General features: G+C 56.9%; 3 protein-coding genes across 7 annotated transcripts; 2 read left to right on the plus strand and 1 right to left on the minus strand.

Moving 5' to 3' along the window:
* The first annotated feature begins 4,761 nt into the window (after positions 1-4,761).
* On the plus strand, positions 4,762-15,837 carry ENTPD2 (ectonucleoside triphosphate diphosphohydrolase 2). Of its 3 annotated transcripts, none has more exons than XM_063174681.1 (9): positions 4,762-4,892; positions 10,528-10,645; positions 11,124-11,274; positions 11,905-12,064; positions 12,157-12,384; positions 12,703-12,969; positions 13,160-13,279; positions 13,557-13,691; positions 14,702-15,837. In XM_063174681.1, the coding sequence occupies exons 1-9, from the start codon at positions 4,782-4,784 to the stop codon at positions 14,900-14,902; spliced, it is 1,491 nt and encodes a 496-aa protein (XP_063030751.1). In that variant the 5' UTR covers positions 4,762-4,781; the 3' UTR covers positions 14,903-15,837. The 3 variants fall into 3 exon arrangements, with proteins under 3 accessions (XP_063030751.1, XP_063030752.1, XP_063030750.1); XM_063174680.1 differs by lacking the exon at positions 4,762-4,892 and adding an exon at positions 10,313-10,396; XM_063174682.1 differs by lacking the exons at positions 4,762-4,892; positions 12,703-12,969 and adding an exon at positions 10,124-10,396.
* A 1,517-nt stretch (positions 15,838-17,354) lies between these two features.
* On the minus strand, positions 17,355-19,022 carry TMEM141 (transmembrane protein 141). 3 transcript variants are annotated; one of them, XM_063174688.1, is made up of 5 exons: positions 18,942-19,022; positions 18,766-18,832; positions 18,568-18,651; positions 18,290-18,415; positions 17,355-17,663 (listed from the first exon to the last, which is right to left on the minus strand). In XM_063174688.1, the coding sequence occupies exons 1-5, from the start codon at positions 18,993-18,995 to the stop codon at positions 17,584-17,586; spliced, it is 411 nt and encodes a 136-aa protein (XP_063030758.1). In that variant the 5' UTR covers positions 18,996-19,022; the 3' UTR covers positions 17,355-17,583. The 3 variants fall into 3 exon arrangements, with proteins under 3 accessions (XP_063030758.1, XP_063030757.1, XP_063030755.1); XM_063174687.1 differs by having other exon boundaries at positions 18,290-18,421; XM_063174685.1 differs by having other exon boundaries at positions 18,290-18,460.
* PAXX (PAXX non-homologous end joining factor) lies at positions 18,968-21,342 on the plus strand. The gene is given in 6 exon segments (XM_063174684.1): positions 18,968-19,147; positions 19,230-19,290; positions 19,422-19,456; positions 19,566-19,756; positions 20,231-20,302; positions 20,763-21,342. Coding segments are annotated over 6 exon segments (741 nt in total). The 5' UTR covers positions 18,968-19,061; the 3' UTR covers positions 21,059-21,342.
* Positions 21,343-21,621: the final 279 nt, after the last annotated feature.

Raw genomic sequence — 21,621 nt, forward strand, 5'->3', positions numbered from 1 at the left:
GGTCTGAGTGCCTGTCCTAGGGTGACTTTTTGATGCTTGTATCCCCAGTCATCTGTTCTGTTAATGCTGGATGTTATACTCTCTGCCTTCAAGACTGGTTCTGAGAGCAAAGGTGGGGAGAAGAAGAAGCATGGAGTTTGTTATCAGAGGCTGCACTCACTCTTCTAAAAGCAACACTGCTCCACATTCTGTGCTGCGCTGTGTTGTCCGGACACTGACAGAGCAGAACAGAGAGCTCCTTTGCTTTTCAGTTAGTTTAGCTGGCTGAGGCAGAGTTGTCTCTGGACTGTCTTTTGTCCTTTCCCTTTTCTTGGAACTGTTCAAACCTGCTCTGGACTGGGGCCTGGGGAGCACTGAGAGCTTGCACTTTGTGGCCTATGGAGGCCTGCTCTGGGCAGCAGCCTTTCCCAGTGCCAGAGGAATTGATAACAGAGCGAGCATCCACAGGAGAGACTTTCTGAATTTGTCATCTCTTCAGAGCAGTGAATGAGTTTTTTTGTCTGGTATTGTTAATCTTTTGTGCTGGGGAGTGCTTTGCCTGTTAAATAAACAGGTTCTTTCCACTTCTCTCCGAGGAATTTTTTCCCAAACCAGTTGGGGGGTGGGGCCATATGGATTTGCTTTCTGGGGGGCCTCCTTTCGGAAGTTTTCTCCCAAATTTGCCCTAAACCAGGACAGTGCCTCTGCAGAGGAACCCCACTGGCTTCCAGTGCTCCCTCAGGAGCAAGTCAGGACCCCTGGGGCTTCTGCCAGGGCTGAGGCCAACGTGGTGCTGGAGCAGCTCTGGAGTATGTTGTGGGATTGTTTGTGCATTGCTCAGGGCTGGCCTGCACTGGACCAATCCCAAAATTGTTGAATGTTTCTGGATTGAATGGCCCCGGGCACTTGCTGAGGAGCTCGCAGATGGGAGCAGAGAATCCCGTCCCTAACCCCTCCCTTTGGACCGCAGCCTGTTACAGTGTCTACAGGCTCATTGTGTTCTTCTTGTTATTCCCCAACCACATATGGAGCTGCAGGGCCGCCCACCAGAGCTCCCAGATGTGCTCATATTTTACAAAGCCACTGAGAAGCCCTGAGTCCCACAACCAGCAAACTCCACCTCTCAGAGCCACCAGCGAGTTCCTTCTCCTGCTCCAGTGTCTCCTTTGATCCCTCATTCAACCCTGCAACCCTCACCCAGGTGGCCCCACCTCCGAGCCTTTTGTTGGAAGAGATAGATTAGAAAAACTCTCTCCTTTGTCTGGGGAAGTGGAGGTCCCCTGCACTGCTGGGTGACTAATACACTCTCCACCTCCTCTTTGTATTCACATTGCACTCTGCCCCCAGGGATTGTTTCCCCTGCTTCATGGTGGGGACAAGCTTTTCTGCCCAGCTGGGATGGGTGCCAGCATTCCCTGTCTTTCCTGAGAGTTTGTCTCTCTCCTTGGAGGAAGGCCATGTCTCCCTGAGTCACAGAGCTGAAGCCCATGTCCACACCAGCTGCAGGGGATGTAGAAATATAGACAAGAGTCTTCAGGTGTGTCAGGCATGCTGGTGACCAGCATCCTCATCCAGCGTTACCTGAGATTAAGCTCTCTGTGTTTATGCAGGTATGGGGTGATCCAAAGACACCAGCACAGCAGGGAGTTTGGGCTCCTGAGAGATCTCTCCTGTGAGATCAGGCAGGTTAACCTGGTCCCTTGCTGCTGTGGCCCCATCACGGTGGTGACACAGGCTGTAATAATAATGAAAATTTGACATTAAATTGTGGGGAACTTATTGCTGCCCCACAGCAAACCCTGCTCCTGCACCCAGTGGGTTGTCTGGTTATTTCAGGTTTCAATGCCATTTTCATATCTGGTTATGCTGAGGGGATCTGTCCATCCCACTATCAAAGCAGTTCCCTAAAAATTCACGGCATGCCTCTGTCCCTGGGAATGATCAAGGCCAGATGAATGCATGGAGAGCAGTGCTGTGGACATCAACAGAGGTGACAGAGGTAAGACACTGGCAGGCAGACAGATGGTAAGCAGGGTAGCAGGCAGACAGGTGACAGCGTGGCAGGTAGAAAGGCAGCAGAGTGATAGTGTGGCAGGGCAAGCCAGCTGTGCTGGGCTGGCTCCCCACACAGCTGCTTGTTCATTGAACCTGTTCATTGGGGTAGATTGTATGCTTCACAACCCAAGTCCTGCAGAGGTGACATCTGTTCTTGCCTTCTTTGATAGTGCCCAAAATCCACATCCCTGTTTCCTCAGACAAACAAGGCTGTTCTTGCCTCCTGCCATTGGAGCAAGTTGCCTGCTTTGTCTTCCATGGCAAAGAAAGCCTTCCCTGCCCCTCGCTTTTTCTCACTGAACGTTCTTGTGCCTGGAGCTCAGGCACTGCCCACCTGGGGCAGCCACCTCAGTGCAGACACCTGCTCCTCCCAGGGATGGAGCTGGGTTCCCGGTGAGTGCCTGGGGCTGCCCACACACCACAAGCAGAGGCACTGCCACCCTCGGTGCCCTGCTCTCCAGCCTATGGTGCCTTGACAGGGCTACATGGGAAAGGAAAACTGACGTGAGCCCCCCCACCCCTCCCACCCCCCTTATTGGGGCAGCAGCTGGCAATGCCTGACCCTGGCTGGGCTGAGCTCAGACAGCCGTGTTGGGGTGCTCCCTGCCTGAACATACTGTCACAGGGTATTCGGGTATTTGTCTGTCTATACACGTGTTTGTCTGCCTGACATTCCCCTGGGAATGGCAGTATTTCCATGCCAGCATGTCCAAGCTTTTGGTGCCTTCCTGTTTGCACTGGAAGCTGAGTATCCTGGGACACCAGTGATTGTCTAGGGCATGGCACAGGCTCCCTCAGACCTCAGCTCCTATTCCCTTGGGGCTGGAAAGAGGGTGGCAAAAGTGACCCCACGAAGAGGAGGAGCAGGCCACCCTGGGGAGGGAAGGGATTCCAGCCCCCCTTTCAAAGCCACCTATGGACAGCCCGGGAATAGGATGGCCAAGTCTGCACAAGACCAAGGTATGGAGGACACACATCTCCCAGGATGGGTCCCACCACAACAAGGACCACCTGACAGATAGGAACTTCCTCCAAAGTCCCCAAAACCAAAAGAAGGATGAGGTGCAAGGGGACCATCCCTACTCCCACAGGGCTCCTCCAACCCTGTTTCTGCTCCCCACCATCCACAAAAGAGATTTTTTTTGTTCCTTTTTAGTATTTGAAGACCTCGTTGCCTGTCAATCTAAAGGTGAAGCAGGAGGTTTGAGAAAGGGATTAAGTGCAATCCAGAAAAGATCTCTCTATGATAATCACTGGTGCAGTTGCACTGTACAGGATGGCAGACCACTGCCTCAGAAGGTGAGATGGGCAGCATGAAGAGTCAGTAGTAGGCAGGTATTTTTCCCATAGAAACTTGAGAAGAGTCAGCCTGGGGAGGCAGAAAGGCAGTGGAAATGATGCTATGCTGAGCTTCAGGGACAGGACTGTGTTTTCCTGTGCCATAATCAGCAGCAAAAGCAAATATTTTTTCACATCAATTAATATATTAATGTATGGAATAGATTAACAAGGATTTTCCAGAGTTAAGTGATTAATGAATTGAAGTGAGGAGGTAAACCCCTGCAAACAGACTCACAGCAGTCCTGCAGAGAAGCCCTGCTCCACAGTGATGGGCATTGCCAGGGTGAAAGTGGGGACAGCACCGGAGTTCATCCTTTGTGGGACCTCCAGCTGCAGAACCTGTGCAATGGAGTGGTGCATCAGGGCTGGAGGCTCCTGCACCACAAGCCCTGGGCAAAAGCTTAGCCCCATGAGCACCTCCGTGCCCCAATACCACAGTGATGGGCAGGGAGCTCTGCAGAAGGTGCAATGTGTGCTGTGCATGGGTCAGCTGTGAGCAGCAGGAAAGCTCCTTGCTTCAAGAAAGTATTGAGGAGAGAGGCATGAGGAGCCTCAGCTCACACCATCAGTGTGAGGCTGTGACCCGCAGCCTGCAACTCAGCTGCTCTAGGAGCTGACCTCCATCCTTCTCTCCTTGTTTATTATTTTGTTCATTGTTGTATTCCACTGTGTATGCAAGCTGCAAATATCCTTCTCAGAGGAAGGAACTAAACCTCCTTTGGCTCAGTGCTCACTATGCAAATGCATCACATTATTCACTTGTGACCTTATTGAAAACAGCCTCAATATACATCTGGGCTCCTCAGGGCTGTCATGAAGTTCTTGTGATGATTAAAAGCAGGAACGCAACCACAGCTGTTAATCATTGTAGATGAGAGGTTCTTGGAACTTTTCTGTATCTCAGGATGTTCCCACATCCCACTGAACCCATCTAAGGGCTAAGCCCTCGGGAGGGGGCAGGATGGGGTTGAGCCTGGGGACCTTGCCCGGAGGGGTAGATGGGGCCGATCCCAAGGACACGGGCTGTGCCCAGGGATGAGGGACAAGATTGGGCTGAGCCCTCTCGGTAACGGTGATGCTCGAGGGACAAAGCCGATTCTAGGGCCGGGGCGGTGCCTGAGGGGCCGGGCTGGGGCTGATCCTGGGCATAAGAACAGTGCCTGGGGGAGGCAGATCGGTCTGCTCGCGGGGCGGAGGGGGCAGGAAGATCTGAGTGCGGGTCCGGGGCAGCCGCAGGACTCGCAGCCCGGGCCGCCCCGGCAGTGCCCCGGAGCCCGGTGTCCCGCCCGGGTGGGCCGGGGCGGCGGTGACTCAGCCGGGAGAGGCGGGCGAGGAGGAGGCGGGGGAGGAGGAGCGGCAGGAGCCGCCGCCGCCGCTGCCGAGCCGCTCACCTGCCCGGCTCCGCCATGGCCCGCCGCCTGGCCGCCCTGCTCCTGCTTCTGGCCCTCGGCTGCCTGCTGGGCGTCCTCCTCCTCCTCCTCGGCTCTGGGGACACACGGGGCCCGCCGGGCTTCAAGGTGAGCGGGGCGGCGCGGGGGTACCGGGCGCGGAGGGGCGGCGGGCACCGGGAGGCGCTGGGCTGCCGGGGGCTGGGGCAGCCGCCGTGGGCACGTCGGTGTGCGGCATTCTCGGTGTGCAGGAATACTGCTGGGGGACAGACGCCGGCATCCGAGGATCCCCAGCGTCACGGGAGGCGCCAGGGCTGAGGGATCCCTCCTGGGCGGGGAGGGTCGCAGGAAGCAGCTCCCGCCGGGTGCGCAGGGACGGAGCTGCCCCAGTAGCGAGACCCGCCGGCTGCGGGACCCTCGGCCGTCCATCCGTTGTGCCTTGGGACGTGCGCTTTGGGAGGGGAATCCGTCGGACACACTGAAAGATAGCGGCCCCCCAGGTCAGAGCAGCCGAGTCAGCATCTGCCGCCGCTCTGCCTGGGCCAGGGCTTCCTTGCGCACCCCAGCATCTCCCCGGGCTCCACTGCATTGCCTGAGCCAGTGCTGCTGGGTGACAAATGCACTTTCCTTTGAATACAAGCTGCTTTTCCCCCTTTTTTTGTCGTAAATTCGGATGATGAAGGACATTCCTGAACAATTTCTTTTTGGCCAAGCACTCCTTTTGTAGGACAAGTCTTTTGTTTTAAAATAGTCCCAGGCTCTTGTCCTGAAAAGTATTTCATCTAAAACCCCGTTTTTCTCATCCCAAGCAACTTACTTGGAAACTTTCTGAGCCAGCCTGCATGCCAGATGTGCTGCTGCCTTCTCTCTGGGTTTGTCAGATGTAATGAAGACAAGCAGGCTTAGCCAAGATGACCCTTTTTGCTCTTAGTATAACTACTAATTTTTAACTCCTTCTCTGTGACACCTGTTTTGTCCACCTGTTACCACATGCTGGGCCATCTTGGGCAGTGCACTGAGCTGGTTTCAAAGTGGATTTTATCTTTTGGAACATGAAGGAATTAGATCGGTACCAAGACTCCCATATGTAGCCCTTGGATCAGCCTGGAAAGCCTTTCTTCTCCCTGGTTCCAAGATGGACCTTTGGTTTTAAACCAAATTAATTCCCAGAAACTTTTTTTCTTGTGCCTTTTGGATGCTTTTTCTCCCTCTGAATGCTAGCACCTTCTAGTCTGCAGGCACTGCTGCAGTTTGGGACCAAGCATTCCTGAACACCCACCTGGGTCCTGACCCTGCTCTGCACAAGGCCTGGCCCAGGGACTCAGTGCTCCTGGATATGCCAAGAGCAATGAGGTCCAGCATGGTGTGTGCTTCGGTGTCCAGCAGTGCCTGTTCCCACGAGGCTGGCACCAGGAAGGTGTTGAGGACTTGCTTTCACACGAAGTCCAGTGCTGTTGTGACCATGCAGTACTTTGTGTTATTTTAACTCAGCCCAAAAGATGCCCGTGTGGTTTAGAGGTCACTCCTGCTATGGGAGACCCTGGGCACATCTTCTGATGGCCTGGACAAGATGTGGTCCTTGCTGAGTCAGTCCACGTTAGCTGCTGGATAGTGCTGTTCGTTGCTGAACTACAGCTCCACATTTTCCCTTTCCAGCTCCTTTGCATGGAATATAGCCCTAAAACCACCCTGGATTCATTACCTTGCTGCTGAGGGACTGATCCTCCCCTCATGGGTCTGCAGTGGAGGTTATGGCCTGACTGCCCTGAGCTGTGTCCTGCTCTTGACAGCCCTTTTCTTTCGTCTTTTGGCAAAGTATCTCTGGCAATTTCTACGTCCTGTGGCTGCTGTGGCTACTGCAGCAGGAAGGAAACCTGCCACATCTCACTGCAAACCTGAGTGCTGCATGACCTCACCACCCTTCAGAAAGGCAGAACGGTGGGAGGCCAGGGATGAGCCCCTCATGTGACATGGGACAGCCTGGAGGTCCTGTGGAATGGCCATGGAGCACAGTGCCAGGCAGCAGCACATGGGGCATTCTCAATGTCCCCATCTGCGTCCTCCTCTGGGCAGAGCCACAGACTGATCAGGAGCCCCAAGCACTACTCATGCACGGCCTTTGGGAACATGACTGTCTTCTGTGCCCCCTCTGCAGGGGCTTCAGGACTGAGCAGCCCTGAATGGGGCTGGCCTGAGTGATGTTGCACTGGGGCAGAGCCCTTGGGACCATGAGTGACCTAGGAGGCAGCAGAGATAGGGCTGGCATTGGAAAACTGTCCCAGTGTGGAGCCACAATGGAGACCCCTCTGTGCCCCCCCTGCCTGCAGCATCACCAGGGTCCCTGTGCTACCAGGAGATGCTGGTGGTGGGGACTGTGTCTCATGCATGAGGCCCTGCCAAAGCCCTGGGTGCCAGTAGGCAAACATGGCAAGGCAGATGAGAGGGGTGATGGGAGCCAGGTGCTGGTGTGGGAGTGCGCCAGGGCACCCCTGTGTCTCCCCAGCCCTCATTTGCAGTGTACTTGTTAGCAGGCACAGGGCAGCTCAGCTGGCAGAGCTGAGGGCCGCACTTACACTGCAAATCACTTTTGGGGTGGGCTTTTATCCTCCCTCCTGGGGCTTCCCACCTGTAGGGCCCCTGGAGCCTACCTGCCCATGTCCATGGCTCAGCCATGACTCAGAGCCACACAGCAGCACTCTCTGCTCTGGGGAATGCAGTGGCTCCGATGCCCATGCCCAGGCTCTAGGCAGGGACAGAAGCTAAGACAGGGACAGGATCTGGGGCTAGGAGCTGGCACCATTACACACCACTGTAGGTTATCCCATTCAGGATTTCTGTGTGAATGCTGGAGGCATGAGGTACCCTTGAGACTGGAGGAGATGACATTTCTTCATCACTGGGAACATACTAGGCTGCCCATGTCTGCCTCGGTGCCTTCGTGGACCATGCGCACGATTCTCACCACTGCTTACCACTCCCAGGCAAGGATGTCTTCTCCACAGGGACAAGCTGGGGTGCCAAATCCAGGGCCCTCAGGAGGGGCTGGCACGAGGCTGCGGTGACTCCTCTCCTGCTGGGGTGGCTGTGGGGTGAGCTGTGGGAGCAGTTCACCAGGCACTCTCTGCAGAGGCAGCACCATCGTGTTGCAGCACCTCACCTCAGCCAGGCCCAGCGCTGCTGCTGCCACTGCCAAGGCTGGGGGACCCATTGGATGCGCCTCACCCACCACTCCACACCTGGTGGTAATGCGCTGGGGGTCCAAGAGGAGATACCCCAAACCCCGACTCACAGGTGTTGGCAGCAAAGGGCACTAGGATGTGCCTACATGTGCAGCCAGTTCTGCATCCTGCCCCAGCTGTCACCCCAACATGTCACGTCTGCGTGGGGCTTACTCTGGGTGTAGGCTCCGTGCTGCCTCTCATTGCCTGCACTTCCCTGGGCACGCAATACGGTATGTGTGCCCACGCACACCTATGCACACACCCCTCCTAAATGCATGTGTGCAGAGACACGTGCACACACACTGGCACACCTATGTGCATGCACACCTCACCCGTGCACACCCACGTGTAAGCATCCACACCTAAAGTTGCACACACCTTTGTATGCCCATGCACCCACACACAAACATGCACACTCCTGCAACATGTAGACCACATGCACACATGCACACATATATGCATGCACATGTGCACATACATTTGTGCATCTCTTTACATGTGCAACTCCACCCCAGGTATGTACCCCCATGAATACATCCTGGTACCAGCTCTCCATGGGGTGGGAAGTGGGGCACAGCCAAGTCAGCCCTGCTGAATGCAGGAAGAAACCCTGGGAAACAGCCTTCCTCCTGTCACGGGTGGTGGGTCTCCTGCTCACCCTAGAGCCAGCCATGTGGCCATGTCCCTTCCTGCCATGGGGTGAGTCTGGCATCCCCAGCATACCCCTCCCAGGCTGACCCCACTCCTGGTGGGTGGCACCAGGTATCCCTGGCACTGCAGGTCATCCTTATTGTTTCATACTACAGCATCTCTCAGCCCTTGCCCTCCTGTAGATATCCCTGTCTCTAACCTTGTCCCTCTCTGTGGACTTCAGCCCCTCCATGGCATCTCCACACTGGAGAGTACTCCTAGGGTCTTGGCTGTGCTCAGCCCCAAGTTTGGGGATGACCTACGGATGCTTTCCTGATGCGGACAGCCTTGTCAACCTGCTCCTGCTAGTGTCACTCCAGGTGATATCTGGGGTAATGCAGTGCCTTGCGAGCAAATCAGAGACATCTGCATGGTGACTACAGAGGGCGTGGACACATGTGCCACTGAGGTGGACAGAGGGGGTCCCCTAGGGCTGGACCCTCCTCAGACTCTCCTGTGCTTGGTCAGTGACTGCTCATCTGGGGACATGGGGGTGACAGGATCCCAGGGAGGCAAGGCAAGGCAGAGGTTGCTCTGCCAAGAACAGACTGGGATGCCACGTGCTGGGCAAAGAAGGTGTTGAGAGCCCTCTCAGCCTGCCCGGAACACTCACCCCAGCACCCAGCCCAGGAGGCTGGGGAGAGGTGTTGGACAGAGTTGTCAGCCTTTTTCCTCCTCTCTGCAGTGTTTGTCAGGAGCTGAAGCTACTCCACTGCTCCAGCCTGGCCACAGAGGGGGATTCTCTGCTGGCTTGTAGTTTTTGGCCCAGGGCATGAGCAAATCACTGGGTGAGTCTGGGAGGGTCACCTGTGTGAGATGGTCCTCTGAGGGAGCAGGAGGTACCACTGGTGCAGGGCCATGGGTTCATGGTGTAATTGAGGCTACCCATAAGTGGGGACCTCGGGTGTCCTTGACACTTCTGTTGCCTGTGCTGGTGAAAACCAGGTGATAGGGAGAGGGGTAGCATGGGGCACTCATGGCAGGCAGGGCTGGGGTGGCTTCCGGGCAGGGAGAGGAGCTGCCTACTCCAGCCCTTGGCTGTATTGAATCTGGGTAGGGCAGGAGCAGACAGAGACTCATAGGAGGTTTAAGCCTTAGAGGGATTCACCCCAGAGATGCTCAGCTGGGGTGGTTCTGGGTCCTGCCCTGCTTTCCCCCCAAACTCACAGCCCTGAGGGGGCACAGTGGGGGCCAGCATGGGCAACCTCAAGACCACGGGCAGCAGGGGTCAGGCAGAGGGCTACACCCAGGGGTGCTGCAGGCAGCATGTATGGTGTCCCCTCCCGAGGAGCTGGGTAACCTTGTTTGGCAGGAGGAGCAGGGTTATTTATAGCCAGAGAATAGCCAAGCCATACAAGGGCAGGAGGGATGAGGGGCCTGGCTGCCCTTCTTTGGCCAAGAGCATCCCAAAGAGCCATTTCAGGTGTCTCTCCCCACCACCAGTCCCAGGGACTGGCTAGCATGCTCAGCAGGCAGCCAGGAGTGATGGTAACCTGCAGTGGGGGAAGAGCCCCTGAGCTGCACTCAACGGGGTCCCCTTACCCAAAAAACTGGAGTCCCTGTGCTGTTCCAAACAGCATTCCAGAACGGCCAGTATCCCACTCCCAGTCACGTGCCAGGGAGTGCCCTCTTTGGGCAGGTGTGGGCCCAGCAATGCCAGGCTGGGCTGGGCAAAGCCTGCCTCTGCCAGATGATACTGCAGAGCTGCTGGGCACCGACAGGGTAGGAGTGTGGGCTGAGGGTCGGCGTGTGGACGGGTTGTGCACTGAGCCCCAGTGCCTTCCCTTGGTAAGGGCTGGAGCACCCAGGGGCCCTTCAGCCTCCAGGCCTTACCCACTGCCTTCCCCCTGCAGTACGGCATCGTGCTGGACGCTGGGTCCTCCCACACCGCCATGTTCATCTACAAGTGGCCTGCAGACAAGGAGAATGACACCGGGGTGGTCAGCGAGCACAGCATGTGCGATGTGGAGGGTAAGAGCTTGCCTGGTGGCGGTGTCTGTTGCATCCCTGTGGCAGGGCAGCATGGTGTGAGTGCCCCTGCCATGCCCAGCTGCCTCCCTCTGTATTCAGCAGTGTAGTGACATGTTCTAAAGTATTCCGCTCTATTCCTAAAATATCTCCCAACCCCCCCAAGGCTTGCAGCTGTGCGTGCTTTGGTTTGTCTTTTCCAGGTACTGAACCACCAGGGAGCAATCCAGCTCCCTGCCTAGCCCATTGAGGAGCCAGGGTTGGTCTTTCACTCTCTATTTATCGACCTTTCCCAGACTGTCAGCCAGTAGAGGACGCAGCGTGGGCAGAGAGATGTGGCTGGACCCTGGATGGCTCCACACCTACAGAAAACTGCCTTTTGGACAGCCTGGAAGGGGCAAAGCTGCTCACCAGGCATTTTCCCACTGAGCACCATCCCCTCCCCTCACCAGCAGGGAGCAATGCTTTTTCCTCTTCACAGGTCCTGGCATCTCCAGCTACAGCTCAAACCCTCTGGCAGCTGGGACAAGCTTGGAGCACTGCCTGAGCCAGGCCCTGAGAGATGTGCCCAAGGAGAAGCATGCAGGCACCCCACTTTACCTGGGTGCCACGGCTGGCATGCGTCTGCTCAAGTGAGTGCTCAGGGGTGCCCTGTTGTGCCACTCTAACATGCCAGCTTGCTACACACAGCAGGGGTGGAGGTGGTGAAGGATGGCTGAAGTGTTGCTCTTTTCCTGGGCAAAGCTCTTGACCACCCACCTGCCCAGTGCTGTGTCCCTTGCAGAAGTGGTCCTGCCTTTCAGAGCAGGATACACTCTACAGGGCACAGCCAGCACAGTGCTAGTGGGGGCTGGTGGAGGGCCAGCACCAGGATAACCCACCCAGACTTTTTGGATGCTAGGAGGAAAATCCCTTGCACCCACTGCCAGCCTGATGGGACACAGTGAGAATAAACACCCCTCAAAAAGCACACGGGGGAGCAGTCGTGCTCCCCTCACTCAGCCCAGGCAGGATGGATTCCATTGTCCCAGCAGTGAGGAGCACACCTCATCCCTGCTACCTGCCTCCTCCAGCAGAGACAAGGGGAATTAGCTAGTGGTTTTTTGGGACATGCCTATGAGTACCCAGGCAATGGCTCACCTCTCCTCCTGGGCCCTGCTATGGCAGTGCTGACCTTTAAGGGTTATTTATAGTTGGGACAGGGAGGGCTCTGCAGCACTGTGGCACAGGTCTGTCACTCCGCCCTCTCACTTGGCCCACAGCATTGCGGACCCGCAGGCGTCGGACGCTGTCCTCAGAGCTGTAGCAGCCACACTGAAGACACACCCCTTTGATTTCCGGGGAGCAAAGATCCTGTCAGGGGAAGAGGAAGGGGTCTTTGGCTGGGTCACTGCCAACTATCTCCTGGAGAACTTCATCAAGGTGAGCTGAGGATAGTGACATCCAGTGGGATGGCTGTGGTGGCTGGGCAGCTCCTCATACGCCTATGCCTGCTCTTGTCCTCCTTGGCTCAGCGTGGATGGCTCGGAGAATGGATCCAGCCTCAGAAGAAGACCCTGGGGGCCATGGACTTTGGAGGTGCTTCCACACAGATCACCTTTGAAACCAGGGACACGATTGAAAACCCCAGAAATGAGGTGATGCTGAAACTGTATGGCCAGGCATACAAAGTGTACACACACAGCTTCCTCTGCTATGGGAGGGACCAGGTCCTCAAGAGGCTGCTCTCCAAGTTCCTCCAGGTACAGTGTGTGCTTGATGTGGACGCTGGCTGCCATGACCCCACAGCTGCCCCCTCACCTCGGTGTTTACACTGTCCCTCAGCCCTGGACCAGCTGCACACCTTTACCAGCCAACTTGGGTTTTGCCCCCAACCCTTTCCTGTGTTCCCAGGGCTTTCTCCCACTATCTCCACTAGATGATGCAGCTCTTGGCTAGAACCAAGACACCGCAAGCCATTTTGAGACACTTTTGTCAACTGCTCTGTGTGTGGCTGCTCAAGCTCTGGGGAAGCTGTGCTATGCACAGCTCATGCACCCCCTGTGTCCCTCCTCTGGCAGGCTGAGCGCTACCAAGAAACTGTCTTCCATTCCTGCTGGCCTATGGGCTACAACAAGAGCCTGTTGCTGAGCAGCATCTATGACAGCCCCTGCACGGAGAAGGAGAGACCAAGCCTTGCCCTCAACACCACCGTTACCTTGGTTGGCACTGGGAATGGGAACCTCTGCACTCTGCATGTCAGCAAGCTCTTTGACTTCACCAACTGCTCCTTCTCCCACTGCTCCTTTGATGGTGTTTTCCAGCCGAAGGTTTCAGGAAGCTTCATTGTAAGTCCCCTAAGAGGAGGGTGGTGACTCGGCTGGGGGCCGGGCAGCTCCCCAGCATCATGTGGCAGCAAAATCAGACCTCCAGCTCTGCAACAGCAGTTGTTGGTGCCCACCACATGGCCCAGAGTGTCTGCTCATGATCAGAGTTTACTCCGAGCCTGTCTCACAGCTGCTCCTTTCCCTCCATCAGGCCTTCTCTGCCTTCTTCTACACCGTGGATTTCATACAGACTGTGATGGGAAGACCCGTGCACCTGCCCAGCGACCTGAAGGATGCTGCAGAGACCATCTGTGCCACCAGCTGGAGTGAGGTGGGCTCCCTGGGCATCATGGGAAGAAGGGGGCTGCTTCATGTGGGGTATCACCCAGGCTTTGAGAGAAGCCCTTGGAGGTCACGGGGTTTCCTGGCACCAGTGGAGTAGGGGGAAGGCAATTGATGGCTCCAACATGGAACTGGGAGAGGGCTCAGGTGGGCAGGGGTAGCCTTGGCCTCACGGATGTAACCACCCTGAGCTTCAGGCCACAGACACAAGCCTGGCCATTGCTGGCTTGACCTCTCTTCTCTTTCCCTCTGTGCATCCCACCCAGCTGCTCCTGAAAGCCCCAAAGCTGGAGAAGAGGCTGCCAGATTACTGTGCCATCAGCACATTTGTGTATTTGCTCACCACCAAAGGCTACAGCTTCAACAACCACTCCTTCCCCAACATTGCCTTCCAGAAGAAGGTGGGTAGCACCAAAATCCATCCCCATCCCATGGCATCTCTTTGGAGTTAGGCCAAAGAACTCTGCAGAAGAGATGATCCCTCATGGAAAAAGAGCAAAGCAGAATAAAGGAATATCTCAGTGAACAGGGGCAGGATGGAACTCTCAGGTTTTGGAGGGATCTCCTAGGGGATGGAAACAAATGAGCTGAACTGGCTATTGGGGTGGTCATGGGATCACATCCTTCAGCCCTTCCTTGGCTTTTAAGACACCAGCCATCCCAAACAATGGTTTGCTGAGGCTTTTTGGGAAGTTACCTCAGGGCAGGAGGTACTTTTGTCTGCACCTGCTATGGGATGTGCAAGGAGATCAGGACTGGCCTGAGCATACAAGGTTTTACTCCCAGGGGATGAGCCCAGTTCTGCACAAGATGGTCACTGCTCTGTCCCTGGGCTGGCTGGACCTGTGCACAAGCAGAGGCTCAAGGGGGCTGCAGCTTCCCCCACACTCTTCTCCCTTGGGCTGACACTGAAGCTGTCCCAGAAGGGTCTGGAACACAAGTCTTATGAGGAGCAGCTGAAAGAGCTGGGGGAACTCAGCCTGGAGAAAAGGAAGCTCAAGAGGGACCTTCTCACTCTCTATAACACCCTGACAGGAGGTTGTAGCCAGGAGAGGGTTGGTCATTTCTCACAGGTTAACATGTCACAGGACAAGGAAATGGCCTCAAATTGTGCCAGGGGAAGTTTCAGTTATATTTCAGGAAAAATTGCTTCATGTAAAGTGTGGTCAGGCATTGGAACAGGCTGCCCACAGATGGAGTAGTTACCATCCCTGGAGGGATTTAGAACATGTGCGGATGTGGCACTTGGGGGACATGGTTTAGTGGTGGCCTTGGCAGTGCTGCTGTTACTGGTTGGACTCCATGATCTTAGTTGTCTTTTCCAACTTCAGTGATTCCATGATTCTATGGTCTCCTGAGGCCCATGCAGCTGGGCTGGCTGGATGGTGACCATGCCATGCTGTTTCCACAGGCAGGAGAAACCTCCATTGGCTGGGCCCTGGGCTACATGCTGAACCTCACCAACATGATCCCAGCAGAGAAGCCCTCCTCCCACAAGAGCATGCTGTATAATTACTGGGTCATCCTCATCCTGCTCTTCGTGGTCACCACCCTGACATCCCTGGTGACTGCTATCTGCCTGCTCCGGCACAGCAAGTCCAGCATAATCTGATGGCAGGGACAGGGTAGGCCGTAACTGCAGGACCAGCACCATCCTACCTGCTGGAGGCTCCATGCTCTGAATGCTTGGGATGTGGCAAGTGCTCAATGTCCTCCTCCAAAACCTGACACCATCCCAGAAGATTAGCTGTGTCCTTTCGCCTTCCCTTTGCCCTCTAGCTGCGGGAAAGGAAGAAGAGGAACACTGGCCCTGTGGGAGAAGGGCTTAAATGTTTCCCTGCACTACTCAGGGATGGACCCTGAAGCAGGCTTGGAAATGGGACATTCAGAGCTAGGGCATCTTTCTGCCACCAGAGCTGAGCTGAACTGAGCCAATGAGCCGAAGCAACAAGAGGATTAATTTACATGTGTATGTGTATGAATGGGGAACATTACTTACACTAGTCCTTACAGCCAACCGCGAACCTTGCTAGCCTGTCCCTGGAGCATCAGCCCTGCCTCCTGGGGAGCTCTGGGCATCACCTGAAGCTCACGTCTTTCTGCCTGATGTACAAACCCCAGTGACCTTCCTGAAGGTAAGGTCTTTTCCTTGGCCATCGGCCTCAGCTTTGGGTAAGGACTTAGCAACAACCACATGTGGGAAGATGGCAGCTTACAGGTCCCACTTCAACAACCAGACATAATGCCTTCACTACCCCCATGGTTCCTATGCTAGACTTGTCTTTGCCACATTCAAAGACTCCTGCACACCCCGGTTCCTGCTGCCCTGTGGTACATGGCCATGCTGGCACAGAGCCAACAGGCTCCCACACTGTGGGGCTTTGCTCTGCACTGAGATTTGAGCCTGGCATCACCCCACACCAGGCAGCTAGGAGGATGCACCTTCTTTTCCAGTTGAGTAAGAACAGGGATGTACAAACATGAAGAAGGTTTGGTTTTGCTTGATTTTTAAAAATAATCTGAAATAAACCTTTGTAACCACTACAATGGCTTAGTGGCTTGTGATCAGCAACAGGCATTCAGCCTGGCTGTCCCATGGGGGCAGAAGCCCTCAGCCACATCCACAGGCCAGGCTCTGCCCAAAGGTCTCAGCCCTTGCAGCCTGTCCAGTGCTGAGACACCGTCACAGCTCTGTGGGCTCTACCAGCCTGGAGATGACCTCAAATAGACCAAGGTGGGCTGGAAACCTGACACCAGACCCAGACCCACCTGGAGGTGGAGGAGCTCCAGCCAGCCAGTCACCAAGCTCATGCTTCCCCAATGCTGGAGGTAGTCACCCCAAGGCCAAAGCAGGCAGCTCAAGCTGTCCCTCACTGCCACAGCCCCCAGCAAAAGAACCTGCCAGCAGCCAGGAGCCAGCAGCCTCCACTGCCAGGGCCCAGCTCTGGTGCTCAAGGGCACCAGCAAAGTAGCTCACATTTGCTGCTGCAGTCGCTGGCAGCTCAGACACCAGAACACACACTGCAGTGCTCAGCAGCTGCATGGGACTGGTCCAAGCTCTCCAATCCTTTTGGAAGCCTTCCCCTGCCCTGCCCTTTCCACGAACACTAGAGAGGAATAGCTGCGGGGAGCTGCTGTTTCTCACTGCCCTCTTTGCTCCTGTTGGCAGTGCCAACTCTGCTCCGTGGGTTTGCTCGCTTCCCAACACCCTTCCCTGCTCCAGCTGAACTCCTGGAATACCATGCTTGACTTAACACACCTGTTCCCTGCAGCACTTTGCTTTCAGCTCTTCCACTGGCTGCTCCCCATCTCTCTGCACAGGGCAAACCTGATTCCAGTTCAGAGGATGCTGTGAACCTCCAAGCCCAGCTTCCCCCACAAGCTCATCTCCTCAGCACAGGGACTCCCTCCTGTGGTGATGTTCAGGGCCTGTCTATGTATGTCATATGGAGAAGGCACTTCTGGTTCCTGAAGCTGAAACACTGCTCTAAGAACCTGGGCAGCTCCCAGAATTCAGGCTGAGTTTCCTCTTCTAAGAAACTCAGCTGCGGCTGAATCAGAGCTGGACGTCCACCAAGAGCAGACAATTGACCTAGTCAAGACTCGGAGTCTGACATGGAAAAACCCCACATGCCCCACTGTGTGCACAGGATTTGAGACAGTACCATCACCTTGTAGTTATGGATCCGGATGGGCAATCTGGGACTAGCCAGTGACAGGTGAGCACTGCAGAGAGGGGCTTTGGGCACATGGTCAGCTCTGTTGCAGGGGAAGGGGACACCCCAGAGGCCACCCAGCTGTGGGACTCAGCTCTGGCCTGTTCAGGTAGGTATGAAAAGCCTTGCTGCTATGGTGGAAGGCACATGGGGACTGGCTGGGCTCAGGAAACAGGTGACACAGCCAGACCGGTCTGCACCTGCAGTCTCAGAGCAATCCAAGTACTGGCTGTGACTGCCATCACCACAGAGGGACCAGAGCTCTCTGCTCCAACATTCACTGCAGAGGTTGCCTCAGGTTGACATTCGCCACCTGCTCTGCCCTTCACCTCATCCACAACAAGTGCATTCAGCTCTCAACTTTTATTGTACCCCAAGTGCAATGTGCAGAGGCCATGGGGCAGGCAGCAATCCCTGAGGTGCCTCCACCATGCTGTCTCTGGCAGGATCAAGTCCTCAGAGCTTTCCAGAAGTGTCACCAAGCCCACCACCCTCACAGTCAGCATGGGCAGTGTCAGGTTGGGCAGACAGGGAGGGGTGAAGTGGGACATGGGCACGGCAGGCTATGCTCTGCTGGCTACTCCACCACGTCACCGTACCTGTTCCTCCTCACCAGTGTTGCAGCGCCGTCCCTTTCTTCTGCACTAGAGAGGTTTTCTGCAACAAGAAAGTACAAGTTCCCTGGACCTCCAACTACCCTGGTGGGTTTGCCAAACGTGGGCAAAGAACCACAGAGCCTTGGTGAAGCACGTAAAGCCTCTTCAAGTTGGCCTAGCTTTGGAAGCTCAAGGTATGTATGGGAGAAATCAGCAAGCACCAATGAGAATTGTCCAGCAGTTGCTGTCTTGATGCCCCTCCAATTCTGCCCACCCTACTGGGCAGCAAATCCCTCCACACCTCAGTTGCTCTCTCCATCCCTTACCTTCTCCTTCCTCTTCCAGCAAATGAGCCATTTGTGCTGGCTTTTGTGAATACCCAAAGCAGGCAGGGCAGAAGGCAGCAGCAAGCGCACCCAGCCCACATCGCCAGCCCTGCTCAGGAACCCACTGTGCCAGGTGCACAGAGGGACAGGGGAGACATGAAACTAGGTAAGGAGCTCCACCTGCCATGGGTGCTCCTGCTCGCACCCCTTGGCTGCAGGGTGCCAGTGTGGGACTTATATAATGAGATTTTGGCAATGACACGGTCACCAGCTAAATTACAGGACAGCAAAGTAATTATTGCAGCAGGGAAGAACCAGGCACAACAAGCTCAGGCAAAGCAGTAGGAAGATATGACTGTACCTGCGGGTTGAGACAATCCACCAGTCACGGCGAACTGTTGTGGGGACTTGCCTGTCTCCAGATAAATCCAGAAGTTGGAGCATTTCTGCGTCTCAGCTCTGGTTACCACGTAGCTTCCGAGGGACCCTGCAGCTGGGGCAGCCGAGGTGCTCCTGGGAGTGCCAGCAGCACCTGCTGCCCCGAACCCTCCTGAGCCCTGGGGACCGGGGCTGGAGCCAGAGACGAGCCCCCATAACAGTGGCAAACACCACTCTGTACCGCTCGGGCTGGGCGCTTACCCGCAGCCAACAGCAGGCTCCACTGCAGGCTGTACGGCAGCTTCTGCCGCGCCATCCTCTGCACCGCGAAGGCGGCCCCGCTGCCTGCCGAGACCGAGGCCGGGGTTACCGGACACGGCCGGAACGGGATCCCCACTGCCCCCGCGGAGCGGCCAAGGACAGCCCGGGGGATGCCGGGGTGGCTGCACCGGCCCGTACCTGCCAAGAAGGTGCCGATGCCCTTCATGAAGGCGTGAGACTGGCAAGCCGCGTACTGCTGCAGCGCCTGCGGGGAGGCATCAGCGCGAGGGCCGGAGGCCCACCCGACCCCTTCAGTCCCGACCCCCTTCCCCCCGCACCCCCAGGCCCCCCAGCCCGTCCCCCGCGGGGCGCACCGGGTGCCTGGCGGCCACATCGTCCTCCACCCGCCGCACGCCCAGGTTCACCATGGCGAGGCTGCCGGACCCGGCCCGGGGCAGAACCCGCCCCTGCCACCCGCCCCTTCCGCCGCGGCCATGGCGGAACCGGCGGGGCCCTTTCATGTGCTCCGAACCGGGACAGGCCGGTTCCTCTGCTATTGCGGACCCGACGGCGCCGTCTAGTGAGAGCTGGGGCGGGAGAAGGAGCAGGTGGGGGGCGGGCTGGGATCGAGCAGCCCTGGCCTGAGCTGCTTCCTCCTGCAGTGTGACCGACGCGATGGAGGTCTGGGCCGGGGAGCTCGGTGGCTGCCCGGCGCTCGGCTTTGTATGTACCGGGGGGAACAGGGGGAGGCGGGAGAGCCCGGGGCTGAGACCGGGGTGCCGGAGGGGCAGGGAGGGATCTGCACCCAGGCTGGGCCGTGTTGGACTCGCTCTCCTCCTCCTGTCCCTCTGCAGCGGTGCCCGCCGGAGGAGCACGGCGTGATGCTCAGGTGGGTGCCGCCGCCCTGGGACCTCCCTCGCTACGGGCACCCCCCACCCTAGGCCCACCTCGCCCGGAGCCCCTCTCTCTCCTGCTCCCCTTACTCTCGCTCCCCGCAGGGCCGCCCTGGATCACGGAGCCGCCGCGCTGAGCCTGGGCCCGGGTTCGGCCACGCTGCGGCTGCCGGAGGAGCCGCAGTGCCCGGCCCTGGCCCTTGCCCAGCTGCCCGCCGCCGAGGCGCGCAGCCAGCTGCAGGCTCTGCTCTTCGGCATGGCCGGCTGCATCGAGAGCCTGCAGAGGCGCCTGGAAGGTGCGTGGTGGGTTTAGAAGAGGGGAGGGCTAGCAGCTCCTGCCACCTTCATGGGATCGTCACCCCCACCTAACGTGCCCGAGGTGCCCCAGTTCAGCCGCAGCAGGAGAGGGCTTCAACCCAGGTGGTTTCTTCTCACCGGTCCCAGTAGATCGGCGGAAAAGCTGCTGCCCGTCACTTCCCTGTTGGGGCTAGGCCGGGAGGACACGGTGCTCTGTCTCTGTGTGGAAACACAGCCCTTGTTCTCATGGCCAGCACCACACTAGCATCCTGAATGTCAGGGTCGCCTTATAGATATTTTTGTCTGAGGGGTCTGGAAAGATTTTGGAGCAGCAGCAGTCTGGATGGAAGTGCTGAGAGGAGAATGGGGCTCAGTTTGGCTGTGGAGGGAGCTCACTGAGGGAGGCTTGAATTGCTGCATGCGGAATTAGGGGGCGTTGTCACAAGCTTCGGCTCTGGCCCCTGTCTCAGTAGCAGTGCAGACGTTAGCATCTTCCTGCAGCCCCGAGAAGAACGCTGCCCGGAGCCAGCAGCTCTTCCTGCCAGGTAGGCACTGCCAGGGGCACCTGCCCTGCTCCTGCAGTCTTTTGTCTTCTCCCTCCTGGAGGCTGCTGGTCCTGTATCCACGTGCTCTCCAGGACACTCTGAGTGCCCTCAGCTCTGGCTGCTGGCAGCCACCTGTTGTCCTGGTGCTCTTCCAGGCAGAGCAGGGGCAGGGCTTAGTGTGGTGGCTCTCAGGGTGTCTGGGATGCTCAGGTCAAAGGCTGGGCATTGCCAGCCTCAGGAGGAGGGCAGGCTTTCCTTTGCTTCCAGACTGGAGGCTGTGTGGATCCATGGCTCCTTTTGGGAGAGGAGGCCAAGTCTGGCCCTTTCTTGCCCTCTGTGGCTGCTGGTCCTGCCAGGCTGGGCTCCCGGAGGCTCCCCCCAACCGTGGAGGGACCGGCAGGGCAGCCAGAGCTCCTGGGTAACCTGTAATCTGTGTCCTGCCTGTTCCTCACTGAGGCAGACCCCAGCCCCAGGAAGAGTAAGGCTTCTGGCTCAGCTTTGCCAGGCAAAAGGAAGGTACCGGGGGAGTCTCTCATTAACCCTGGTTTCAAAAGGTCAGTGCTGGGGCTGGATGCTGCTCGCTGGGCACCCTGTGGGCTCTGCTCCAAAGTTATGTGACAGCAGGGCTTGGGGCTTGTGACTGATGTTTCCTCCCTCTCCTTCCAGCAAGAAGGCACCATCTGGAGTGAATTTCGAGGACTCCTGATGGGTGCTGTCCTGTGCCCTGATGACAGCCCTATGGTCCCCTGTGTCTGAGCGAGGAGGTGTCCCTGTTGTTCTGGACCTGCTGAGCTCCTCAACCCAGGGAGACAACAGAGGCAGCAGTACCTGGCAGCCAGCCCCCAGCTTTCCCCTTTGGGGGGACAGATGGAGCAGAGGGGACACCAGCATGGTGGGTTTATCCCCTGCAGCTCTTCCCTGCTGGCAGGGACCAGCTCCTGACTTCACTTACCACAAACTGGTGGAGTTTGGATGGAGCTTTGATACCATGGAAAGATCACCTGTGCTTTGCTTCTTGCCAGTAAAGGTGTTTTTAGCCAGCTGCTCTCTCTGAGTGCGTCTGTCTATTCTGCCTCTCCCTTTTCAGGAAGCCTTGGGCCTGTTTCAGCTAAACCCAGATGTCTGAGCCTCAGAGAAGTTCCCTTCCCAGCCAGCTTTTTGCAAGTAGGCTGACAGGTGTGTGGTTGGGACTTGGTCAGCCCCTCTGGAGAGCTGGGAGGATGGGCTCTGCCTTGCTGGGCACTGGCAGAGGATGAGGATGTCAGTACGAAGCCTTGTGAGGGAGAAGCTGCTGGGGTGGTCACTCCAGACTCACACTG

Source organism: Melospiza melodia, chromosome 22 (assembly GCF_035770615.1).
Source record: "Melospiza melodia melodia isolate bMelMel2 chromosome 22, bMelMel2.pri, whole genome shotgun sequence".
NCBI lineage: Eukaryota > Metazoa > Chordata > Aves > Passeriformes > Passerellidae > Melospiza > Melospiza melodia.